The sequence below is a fragment of the Eleutherodactylus coqui genome, chromosome 6 (assembly GCF_035609145.1).
Source record: "Eleutherodactylus coqui strain aEleCoq1 chromosome 6, aEleCoq1.hap1, whole genome shotgun sequence".
Taxonomy (NCBI): domain Eukaryota; kingdom Metazoa; phylum Chordata; class Amphibia; order Anura; family Eleutherodactylidae; genus Eleutherodactylus; species Eleutherodactylus coqui.
The window spans coordinates 43,756,702-43,769,196 of record NC_089842.1 but is presented as its reverse complement, the minus strand read 5'-3'; the positions used below and the strand labels follow the sequence as shown (position 1 = coordinate 43,769,196).

General features: G+C 45.6%; 1 protein-coding gene across 1 annotated transcript in view; it reads right to left on the bottom strand.

The window, feature by feature from the left end:
* Positions 1 to 12,495, bottom strand: part of VPS13D (vacuolar protein sorting 13 homolog D) — a 244,587-nt gene that overhangs the window by 198,193 nt on the left and 33,899 nt on the right. The window contains exons 11-17 of the mRNA XM_066606699.1: positions 12,103 to 12,204; positions 10,743 to 10,956; positions 8,630 to 8,809; positions 5,209 to 5,339; positions 4,426 to 4,498; positions 2,629 to 2,799; positions 130 to 260 (exon numbers count right to left, since the gene is read on the bottom strand). Coding sequence (XP_066462796.1) covers positions 130 to 260; positions 2,629 to 2,799; positions 4,426 to 4,498; positions 5,209 to 5,339; positions 8,630 to 8,809; positions 10,743 to 10,956; positions 12,103 to 12,204 — 1,002 coding nt within the window. The remainder of the gene's footprint in view (positions 1 to 129; positions 261 to 2,628; positions 2,800 to 4,425; positions 4,499 to 5,208; positions 5,340 to 8,629; positions 8,810 to 10,742; positions 10,957 to 12,102; positions 12,205 to 12,495) is intronic.

Below are 12,495 nucleotides of genomic sequence, written 5' to 3'. Positions count from 1 at the left end.
GTTGTTAAAGCGTACAACAATAATATCTCAGCTCACTAGATGGAAGACAAGCCCTCATCCACAATCTATGGATTCATACAACGGTCCAGTAAACCAGAAATGTTAGAATCTTGGTTAAGAACCACTTACAATAAACTCCCCGACCAGCAATCGATCGATCGTTTGTCGAATTTCAGCCTTAGTTTGCATTTTTAACTTATTGTATTGTCTTCTAGCAGTTTCTGCCACTCTAAGCTCCAGCTCTGACTGGTACCCAAACCCTGAAAGAGAGAAATTACTCATTATATGCGGAAAAATGAGCAAAGAGATATATTTGCAAACTGTCATTCATCAAAGTGCTAACCACCACTTGTCCGTGAGTCCGTGTGAGCTACATGCAGAGCCTGACAGCAGCCGTGTGCTGACAGCACCTATGATGATGTCACTATCATGTAATCAGTTACTGACTCTTAGCCCCGCCCACTGATCACATGATGGTGACGTTATCACAGGTCCTTTATCCTTGTGCACTGAATGAGGGATTATGGGTTTATGACTACATCCCCCACAAACCCCTGCAGCCTCAGTTGCTATGGATACAGCAGTGCTCAGTCTGGCAGTTTGTAGCTGGTTGTGAGACAGCTGGACACCTGTGTGGAGACTCAAATAAATGACACCTCACAAATGTCCACATACATAGCTGCCGGTGCATACTGACAAACAATGTTGAATCATAGTCTTTCACCACTATCCTCACATCTCCTGAACGTGATATCATGTCATCTCAAGTGCTAATGCCGCCAACACCAGTCCAGCCTTCATCTAATCGTTAACCGTTGTCCAGTGTTGGAACTAACCGTCACTGTGGTGCAAACTTGTCACCACAGAGAGTTCAACGCCCCCGTGAAGCTAATGCAGCTTACATGACACAGCAACAAGCCCTGATGTCACCTCAGCCACCAGCTGAACTTTGTAAACCTCGTGCAGCAGATATGCTAAAGCTACGAGCGGACATGTCTCCTTAGTGAGCAGCTGAAGTTCATAAATCACATGCGGCTCATATGCGAAAGCAACGTAGCAGAGGTGTGTGTGTGACGCCCGTCTAGCAGAGCTGTGTGACGCGCATCTAGCAGAGCTGTGTGACGCGCATCTAGCAGAGCTGTGTGACGCGCATCTAGCAGAGCTGTGTGTGTGCGACGTGCATGTATCAGAGCTCTGTGTGTGCGACGTGCATGTATCAGAGCTCTGTGTGTGCGACGTGCATGTATCAGAGCTCTGTGTGTGCGACGTGCATGTATCAGAGCTCTGTGTGTGCGACGTGCATGTATCAGAGCTCTGTGTGTGCGACGTGCATGTATCAGAGCTCTGTGTGTGCGACGTGCATGTATCAGAGCTCTGTGTGTGCGACGTGCATGTATCAGAGCTCTGTGTGTGCGACGTGCATGTATCAGAGCTCTGTGTGTGCGACGTGCATGTATCAGAGCTCTGTGTGTGCGACGTGCATGTATCAGAGCTCTGTGTGTGCGACGTGCATGTATCAGAGCTCTGTGTGTGCGACGTGCATGTATCAGAGCTCTGTGTGTGTGACGTGCATGTATCAGAGCTCTGTGTGTGTGACGTGCATGTATCAGAGCTCTGTGTGTGTGTGTGTGTGTGTGTGTGTGTGTGTGTGTGTGTGTGTGTGTGTGTGTGTGTGTGTGACGTGCATGTAGCAATGTGTGGCACATTGCGTCACGAGAAACACTGGTAGTATAATTTTCTAATAATTACTAATCGTTAACAAATTGTACAGTGTACTCTCTATAAGGGTCCCCATTCTAGTGACAAGTCCTACTTCCATGATGCTGCTATAGATTAACAGGGAAAGTGATGGAGAGAGAGGGTAAGACAGACAGTGAGTAATAGAGAGGAAGAAAGAGCTATGGTGCGGAATAGAGCATAATAGTACTTTCACACACCTGTGTTGGAACTGCAAGGGGACACAGAGTATAAAACACAGGAGAAATAAATCGCAGCATGCTCTATTGCTCCGTGGTTCATACGCAGCCCCTGAAGGGCTGTATATTAAAGCACTGGCCCTTCGCAATCCCTGCAAATGGACAGCATTTAATATGCAGCCCTACTCTGCATAGAATGTGAAATAAAAAAGTCACACTGCGCATGTCTGTGGTGTAAGGATCTTGGGCATGCGAAGTGCCAAATTGCAGCTCGTACGCGATCTCTGCAAGCAGAGTGTAGGGGCTGCGATGAGAACAATGCTGTGAGACTTGTAGTGTTGTACTCATGCGCTCATGTGAATAAGCCCTTACGCATGCAATTGCATATTTACGATTTTTTATGCACCCCACTCATTTCAATGGGCAATTTAGTGTGTGAAATATTTACTAAAACGCCACAAATAGGACACGCTACGTGCAATTGTACACACACAACTATGTGTTGCAAAAACGCTAGTGTGAGAAGGCTCATTGAAATAAATGGAAGTTTAGTGCTGCGTATTTCACACACTCGAATTAACCAAAAAAACGCTCAGGCGGCTTAAGTTTGCAATGATTAGTCAGACTGCATTAGTAAATCTGCCAGACTACTTTATACAGTAGACCTCATTGCGTTCTAGCAGGAGAGACGAGCAGATACAAAGCAAGTTACCTGAACTGTGGACCTTCCCTTGGTAGAAGAAGTCGGCCACTTTGGTGATTGCTTGAGGGTTGTAGATGATATTCAGGGGTCTTGTGCTAACTTCTAGCCGCCGCTCAAAGATACTATGAACCGGGTTTTTCTCATACAACATTTTGAATACTGGCTCTTCTCCGGTAGCAGCTGTGGAGACATCGGCAAATAAAGTGTGATTATGGTGAACTTCATTACGAAGGATGAAACTAGAATAACATTTTTTTGTGGTTCTGATATTCCCACTTTACCGATTCACTTCTGCTACCCCGCCACATCTCTACCACTCCCAGTTGTAAAATGAGAGCAATGCGCGATGTCCATAGCGGCGAGTCACATGACTGCAGCACGTCATATTTTGTATATAGTGATGCTGAGTCACTTGACCTGCTGTCACTGTGGACCTCACACCGTTATTCTCACTTCAAAGCTAAAAGGCCCGGTGTCTATATGGGACCTGCACCACGGGAACAGAGCAGGAGCATCAAGGTAAGTCTATCGGCATTCTATTTCATTTTTCCATTTTATGCAATCTGGTACTATCTGTTACAACTCAGAGGTTACCAGTGAGATCCGTGAATTTCCCCTGCTTCAGGATTCCTAAAGATGTCCTTTCACATTAGATCCTTGTTAGCAGAAGCCACCAATCTCTATAGCATCTGCCATCAATTAAGGGCTCCAACCCACTAGCAATAGGCTTTCTTGCGATGCGAGAGGGAGTGAAAACGCATGATTATGAAACTAGTGATTTTCAATGGTTTCATACTCATTTGCGTTGTGTGTACCCAAGCCTCGCAGCATTAAGAAACACCTGCCCTAGCGCCCATTGCAGTCAATGGGGTCGGCGACAGCAGCCTTAAAATCATCCCAAGCTGTAAAAAATTTTTAAAAAGTAGCAAAAAAAGAAATTTATTTACTTACCTAGAAGAGCCGTCCGGCTGTTCTCTCCGGCCCTGGCAGTCGTCTTCTGGAGGCCGGGGATTAAAAAATCTCTGCCCCCAGAAAGTGCTGCCTCTGATTGGCTGAGCACTGTGACCAATCAGAGACAGCGTCCAGCCTTCATTGAATGACAGCTAAGCGCTGCCTGTGATTGGACACAGCGCTCAGCTAATCACAGGCAGTGCCCAGCCGTCACTGAATGACAGCTGAGAGCTGCCTGTGATAGGCTGAGCGTTGTCCCCATAAGTTGATTCTCGGCCCGTTAAAAAAAAAGAAAGAAAAGAAACTAGAACCAATTGACTCAATCAGCTCTCACGACATCAGGCAAAGAATTTCACCCATGTAAAATAACCATAAGATCTCATAACCCAGTCGTTAACTACAAGTCGGGGGTCACATGACTGACTCCATGTTTAGTCCCATTCAGTTAACTCATGGATGCAATGTCCCAGACTAATCCTTCAGTTTAGGGAAGCAGTGTTGCATACTCAGTGGATGCCCAGTTCCCGTTCGCCGGCAGCTTGACTCTTTCTGCGTGTGCATCTCTCATTCATCTCTAGGGAAGGTCCGCACACAGAAAGAGTCAAGCTGCCAGCACAAGCGGACTTCGCAGGGACACGGCCCGGTGGAACACCACTCCCCAGTCTCCGCGTTCCATCACCTTCGATGGAAACTACATTACACGACATTATGGGGCTTAAAAGCAATGACAGTCTCCCTTTATATATAACATTTGCATGATTTACTATTCTATAAGTAAAATTAAATTTAAAAAGAATACCCGTTGAAATCATGGCTACAAATCCACAAGCTACAAGGACAAAAAAGGGAACTTACAGTTGCTGGGACTTAGCAAGTCTGCTGATGCCACGGATACACCGGACTGCTGGGACCATGCCACCTCCTTCTGCTGCAAAACAAAGTGTTATCAATGTTTGCTGCCAGAAGATGAATATACATACAAATGTTACTTAGAGGTAGAAACAACAGATAAAACAGAAGTGCATACAGGTCTTTACAATGGAGACATTCACGATATAACCTGCATTACAACACAATTACTAACATTTCCTCACACAACGGCCAGCAACGATTTGTCCTACAAGTATGGAGAAAGTTGTGCGGTACTCAAAACAATTTTGTCCGATTTAGGCAACTTATTCCCAAATGCTATACTACAACTTGTTCTGATGCTTCATGACTAGAGAAGAGCGAGTATACTCGCTAAGGCACATTACTCGAGCGAGTAATGTGCCTTAGCGAGTATACTCGCTCATCTCTATTCATGACTGATGCTATGAGCACCATATAATTCAGGGGAAGCAAGCACTTACAACACGATGTGCTGCCAACAGCAGCAACAAGCTAGGAGGCCCCGTACTGTGAGATTTATCAAACTGGACAATCCCATTAAAGTCATTCTGTACTTTCCTCCTATGCCACCCCATAAGCAAAAAAATCAAGACAAGGTGTCATTTCACATTAATACTGCTTCCTGGTTCTGCCTCCTCAAACCCACGTAGAAGGGCAGCAGTGGCCATAGGGCATGTACTAGGCAAATTATGCTGGAAGAAGTTATACTACCCACCCAAGAAGACAAACAGGCACCTAATTACCTACAGCATTAGGGTAGACCAGTTCAGGAAAAATGGTCCCATGTGTCGCCAGGTCTCTGAGGAACAATCCGCCCAGTTGTACCAATAAGAGAGACGAATCTCTACGAGGCAAAGACTCCGCTCTGACCGTCATCCCTTCAATTACAAACAGACGGAAAAAAAACATAAGTCAAAGAAATATCGTATGTTACATATTAAATAAGGGAAGTATGTCAAGGGGTAATCCCATTTTACAGCATGACGATATATTGCTAGGGTACGCCTTCCTTTTATGATCGGGAGAGGCGAGAGGGGGGGTTGGTGGTCCGACCTCTGGGAGCTTCAACTAATTTAGTGTTGCATCCTTTTCACTTCTTGCTGTGTTTCCTTACACTGGCACACAATTGTGTGGATAGAAAGAGCGGAGGAGATGCCAAACTAAACTAGGGCTGTGGCATCTTCGTTCTTAGGATCTGGGGCGGGGAAGGTGGGAATCCCAAAAGTCGGGAAAAAAAACAGAATACAAGACCGGAGGCTCTTACAGGTCATTGCACTTTGTATTACATAGATTGACTTCATACAAATCAAGTTGTTCCTGGGAAGATATTGCACAACATTCTCAAATTGTATCAGAAATTAGCAGAAGGCACAAAAATCTCACAATACAGACGTGGACTGTAATATTAAAGGGGTTTTCTGGGTGTTATAAGAATAAAAGCAGCGGTACTTACCGATCCTCCCCCTGGTGGTCGAGCGCTGCTACTCCTGCGGTCCTCCAGTTGTTTGTTTTGGAATAGCAGCCACCTGACTGCTGCAGCCAATCAACCGCACCAGTGGATAGGTGCCGTTTTCCTGACATTATGGTTCCCAGCATCTCAGCGTGATGCCAGGAGAGCGTCACGTGACCGACGCAGCCTCTGATTGGCTGCAGCGGTGAAGTGGCAGCTGTTCCAAACACTCAGACAACCTTCTTGAAAATTAAAAACTACCAAGCGGTCATCTATGGAAAAGTTGTTGAAAATTCCATTTTGGCGATATCTGGGCTAGGACTGGATGCCTTGCAACTAGGCAGATCGGCCATTCAGTGGCAAAAACGGAAGCTGTCATTAAAGGGAATCTATCATAACTTGAGAGCCCCATAAACTACGTTATGGGGCTCAAAAAGTGAGGAAACAGTTAGTCTGGGAGCTGTGTTTTATACTCATCGGGTGCCCCGTTCCTACGCTGTATCCTTTTGAAGTTGGTGCATGCTCAAGGCACAACTTTTCAGACGGCTGTGTACACCCGCTCCCCCATGCATGTATATAAGAAAAAGCATGCAGAGGAGCATTCTGAAAAGAGTAAATCTTTGTGTGCATGCTAATTACACCGAAGGAGTATAAGACAGCGCTCCCCATTACTTCACCTCTGAGCCCCATAACATAGTTTATAGGGCTCAACGGTGATGACGGGTTCCATTTAGCTGTATGTCAGCAGGACTCACAGGCTGTCTGTACGAGGGCACTTATGAAGCAGGACTAACAGATTGCTTCTATGAGTGGTGGAAGCTCTTTCCATTAGTGGTGGGCGGGGGACGCAGTACTCACAAGTTCTCTCTATTAGTGGTGGGCGGGGGCCGCAGGACTCACAAGCTCTCTATATGAGTGGTGGGTGGGGTACGCAGGACTCACAAGTTCTCTCTATTAGTGGTGGGTGGGGGACGCAGTACTCACAAGTTCTCTCTATTAGTGGTGGGCGGGGGCCGCAGGACTCACAAGCTCTCTATATGAGTGGTGGGTGGGGTACGCAGTACTCACAAGTTCTCTCTATTAGTGGTGGGCGGGGGACGCAGGACTCACAAGCTCTATGAGTGGTGGGTGGGGGACGCAGGACTCACAAGCTCTCTATATGAGTGGTGGGTGGGGGACGCAGGACTCACAAGTTCTCTCTATTAGTGGTGGGTGGGGGACGCAGGACTCACAAGCTCTATGAGTGGTGGGTGGGGGACATAGGACTCACAAGCTCTATGAGTAGTGGGTGGGGGACGCAGGACTCACAGGCTCTCTCTATGAGTGGTGGGTGGGGGACGCAGGACTCACAAGCTCTCTCTCTAGGAGTGGTTGACGGGGGACGCAGGACTCACAGGCTCTCTCTATGAGTGGTGGGTGGGGGACGCAGGACTCACAAGCTCTCTCTCTAGGAGTGGTTGACGGGGGACGCAGGACTCACAGGCTCTCTCTATGAGTGGTAGGTGGGGGACACAGGACTCACAGGCTCTCTCTATGAGTGGTGGGTGGGGGACGCAGGACTCACAAGCTCTCTCTCTCTAGGAGTGGTTGACGGGGGACGCAGGACTCACAGGCTCTCTCTAGGAGTCCTGTAGCATTTGCACAGTTTTTTGTACATAAAACTACCAGGTGAAATCATAGACAACTCTAAACCCTGGAGCTCAGCATCTCCTCCCCCTAATCCATGCTGCCCTTAGAATGGACACCTGACAGATCAGTTACCTGTTGTTATGAGAGAACTCTTTAAATGACAGAAACAGTGAGACATTGTGTCAAGTGGGTGAAGTGGCAGCCCCATTATACCTCATACGGTCCATTTGTAGCTCTGGAAAGGATCATGAGACATACACGTCTGACTACTCAAACACGGGATCAAACAAGATCGGCAGTACCGATGTATCAACTAATAGAAGGATGCACTGCAAATATCTGGACATCCCCGCGTTCTATAAGCATCCTCAGAAATAAGAATCATGACCAGCATCACATGATCCGGGTGACTGACTAGCTGAGGGGCTCATGTAATATACCATCTGCATACACAGAATCAAAAAATATTGTCTTTTTAACCCGCTGCTTAGTGCCCTGGGGGACTGTTTAGTCTATTAGCGTATCAGCAAGGCGTTCTTTTAGTAGTTATTGACTGCATTGAGAAAGAAATGAGAAGAAATCAAAAACTTCCCCACTTTTAAAGGGGTCGTGCGGTTAAAAAATAACTGATAAAATTTATAGTTGCATCACTTAAAATAATGTAACTAACGGGTATTTACTCTTCTCAGCCCTAGAGTTCCTCGCCGCAGCCCCGCGATTCACCCAGTCTCTGTTAACATCGGAAGTCAGGTGACTGCCGCCTTCCAATCAGGGGCTGCACCGTCACTGCTTGAAACGATTAGTATTATGGAACCCAGTATGTGAGCGCTGATGTCAGGATTAGGAGCGGTGACACCGCAGCCTCTGATTGGCAGGCAGAAGTCACCTGACTTTCACTTTCAACAGGGGCCGGGTAAAGTTGCGGGGCTGCAGCGCTTGGTCACCGGAAGGCAAGTGTCCTTCTGTTTAATTGTTTTAAGGGATGTAGCTCTTAATTTTAAAAGTTTTTTTCTCCAGACAACTTTAAGACCGGCTGCACTTTACTAACAACAACCGCAGATGATGGAATCCTCCGGAAGAACCAATTACCTGAGAATTCCAGTCGCATGAAGGCGGCCTCCTTGTCCTCGGAGCTGTTTTTCTCCTTGTGTAGAAGTGTGATGGCGCCGCCGTCCAGGTGGAAATTCAGTTTTACAAACACATGATCCCTTTTTGTAAATGTATTCAGATTAGCAGCATCAGACGTGGGATCGAAAAACTCTTCAGTTCCTGGAAAGAGAGGAATCAAAACCAAATGCTGGTCAAGAAATGTGCATCTAGAAAAGTAGTTTAACATGTTCGCGGAGGGTTCTCCTTTCCTGCTCTGTTCGGTGAGCAGGAATGGGGGATTCCCACGGCCAAACAGTTCCGGCTCTGGATGGAACCAAACGGTGCTGGGCAGACCCTATTGACTTAAATGGGATTCGCCCAGCTACCCGGTTTTGGGACAGAAGAAAAAGTCCTGCATGCAGCATTTTTTCTTCTGGTATTTGCAGCCGGATCTGCGGCAGAATGTCCAACCGGAGGTTCCGCTGCAGATGTGAAGCCGCCCTAATTCAGTTCTCCTGTTCTAAATTGCATAAACATATAATGAAAAATGCAGCACAAAAATAAATCTTCACATTCCAGAAATAGGTGAAAATCAAGTAAATTGAGATCTCAAAACTCCTATTGCTAAAATTACTCCATAATACAATATAACAGGGTGGAATTGAGAAAATAGAACTTTTTGGATAAACCAGTGTGATCCCACAGCCAGCGCCTAGTACTGTCTGCAGAATACAGGCTACTGTAACAGGCAGTGTGAATTCTGCTGAAGGCCGGTCAGCCAACGGATCGGATTATTTTGCCGCTGCTGTACTTTATTATTAGGTGAGAATACACACAACACACAACACACAACACACACATTCGGATTTATTTCTTTAGACCTGGAGAAGAATCCCGAGAGGTTCGAAAGCTCGCCATAACATCATGTATTTTTGTTAGCCATTAACAGGTATCATATCTACAAGAATACTTGGTTTCTCTTGCTGGGAACAGCCACGCATAACATTATGGCATAACTTTAAAAATGCAAGCTTTGCCATGTCTTCTCTGCCAGGGAAACCGGTGTTGTCTCATCTTATATACTGATGGTATATCTCTAGAATATGTCATCACTTTATGACTGTTGGGATCCAATTTCTGACACAGTCCCGTGTCTCTTTACAGGTTTACAATGGACAGTGGTGCCCCTGGTCACCTGGTTGTGCAGGGAAACTGCAGCCAGGCCTCATTAAATTGATGTATTGTAGTTCCTTGCACAGCGGGTGTTCGGGATGTCTCGATGCAAACGGAAAACAGTGAAGTAGATGCAGCAGTAAACTAGTGCTTCCCCTTAAGTCTAAAGGCCCATTTACACGCAAACACGATCTTTCAAATGATTGAAAGAACGACAGCTCTAGTGATCATTTTGCATAAACTGCTAATGGACACTAATGTCCATTAGCGGCTTATTACCTTTATATGCGTGTAAATGAGCCCCCAGCAGCTGTTTGCAAATTCCAGCATGTGGTTTGGACTTTGCACGCAGTCCCTGCTATCTCTACCCAGCTGAATGATGGATTTTATGCTCACCTAAAAATCATCGATCAGCCAAAGAGTGATTGATTGAAGCATTTACAAGCAAAGAATTATCGCTCAAAAGCCATTGTTTGAACGAATTTTGAGTGATACTCATTGCGTTTAAATGGGGGTTAAGGATTACTGGGGGTACCAGAAGTTGGATCCCCACAGTAATAAAGTGATTGCACATCCTCATTATATACCATCACTTCATGTGGCACCTCAGTGGTTAGCACTGTTGCCTTGCAGTGCTGGGGTCCTACGGTTAAATCTGATTAAGGACAACATATGCATGGAGTTTGTACGTTCTTCCCATATTTGCATGGATGTCCTCTGGGTGCTCCAGTTTCCACACTCCAAAAACATGCGAATAGGTAAATTTAAAGATTGCGAGCCCCAATGGAGACAGAACCCGATGTAAAGTGATATAGAGAGTAATATGTTTGCGCTATATAAAGGGGATTATTATTATAGGTGATTATAAGGTGCGAATACCTCTTTCAGTGGATTGTGCAAAAACAGTTGAGAGGTTGAAACTATTACGTAAGACACAAACCTAAAATATCCTCTGCGTTCCAAGACTTTTGCTCCTGCTGCTGTTCTTGCGTTAGCCGCTCTAGGTCCTCCTGTGCCTCCTGGGAATTACCATACCAACCACCCCAGCCTGGGAACCAGGATTGGAGGTACTGCAGCATGCCACTACCCTGGTTGCCTGTAGGGCTTGGCATTGGGGAGCCACTTACAGGGTCTGAGATAGGTTCTCGTAGACTCTGAACAAAGATAAATGAGTTTAGCAGTGACACTGAAATTGGAAACTTTAAGGCTGGGCTTTGGTTTTACAGAATTTGCATAGCATTTTGTCAGCATTCATAAGCAATACTTACTTACCAGGTGCCGTCCAGGTCCCTCCTGCTGGTCTCGGTAGTTCCAGCAGGCTTCCTTGCAGTTCTCGGCACCGAGAAAAGATCGCTTGCTGGTAACAGGAGTTGTAAACCCTGCTCCGATACTCTGCGGAGCAGGGAACTGCAGAGACCAGCGGGAGGAACCTGGATGGCGCCTGCTAGGTTAAGTATAAGACATTCCCTGAAAATAAGACCTTGTGCCTCTTTTGGGGCAAATTGCTGTTCTCACCAACATAAACCATCGCTGTGTCTTGCAATCCAAGACTATACAAATTATATTTCAAAACGTGAAAAACGAAATGGTGAACCCATTCCTGCTCTTTATTTTAGCATAAATATGAATTTTAAAAATAAATGAAATATATATATATATATATTTTTACTTTTTATACACATTACCCTGCAAGCAAAATGAAGGAAAAACATTTCAGTTAAAAAAACGAAATAGATCCATAAAACTTTCAAAAGCGTAAAATCGTTAAAAAGGGTCTGGTCTTTTAGGACTGAAACACTCTGGCCTGTAAAGTGTTAAAGTGTAAGTGCAGCTTTAACAAACTTTCAAAATCTGATAGGAACATATCAAAAGTTTTGAGTGGTGGGGGTCCGGGTGCTAAGACTCCCAAGGATCGCTAGAGCGAAGTAGCAGAAGCGATCATCCGTGCGCTGTCACAGCTTGCTGGTGAAGACAGGCTCAACAGAAAGGCTATAAACCTGTGAAGGCAGGCCCTCCCTCACAGCTAAGACGACATCCTAACGTCCCAGCCACAACAAAAGCTCAGTGCCCAACAACAGGCAGTGGATTGCAGAGGGGCTGCACTTCAGCCTTGATTTACGAGGTAAATAAGAAAAAAAATTAATGACTGTGTGTTACGAACTTGATGAGACACGCAGGCTATTAGAGAAGCATGAGTTGGAAGGAAAGTTGGGTACACTTCAATTTACATTAAAACAAATTCTTATACATTTTAACTAAGCGGGTAGAATCTACAAACGCGTGTATCGGTGGCTTCTAACCTCAGCCAGTTCCTGCTGCTTCCTGAATCTGTCATGTACTTGCTGCCTCAAAATAGTTAGTTCTTCCAACGACTGTTCTTCTTCAATGCGATCCAGCTCCGCCTGCCACATAATCACATTAAGGGGTGGTAAATGCCGAGCAAAATGTCACAGACATTAGTGAGTTATTCTCACCTGATTGCCCCCAGACTTTTTACTAATTAAAACTAGAACCGACACACATTCTATTCCTTTCCAATCTATTTATTTTCTGTTTGGAGATTATTTTATTCTATTGTCTGTACAGGACTGTGCGGGTGGCCGTCTTACTTGTGCTGCTAACAGCAATAAGACATATGCCTAACAGCAGCCACAAGGGCCATAAACCTGTTGTCTGGGGAGGACTCATAAACT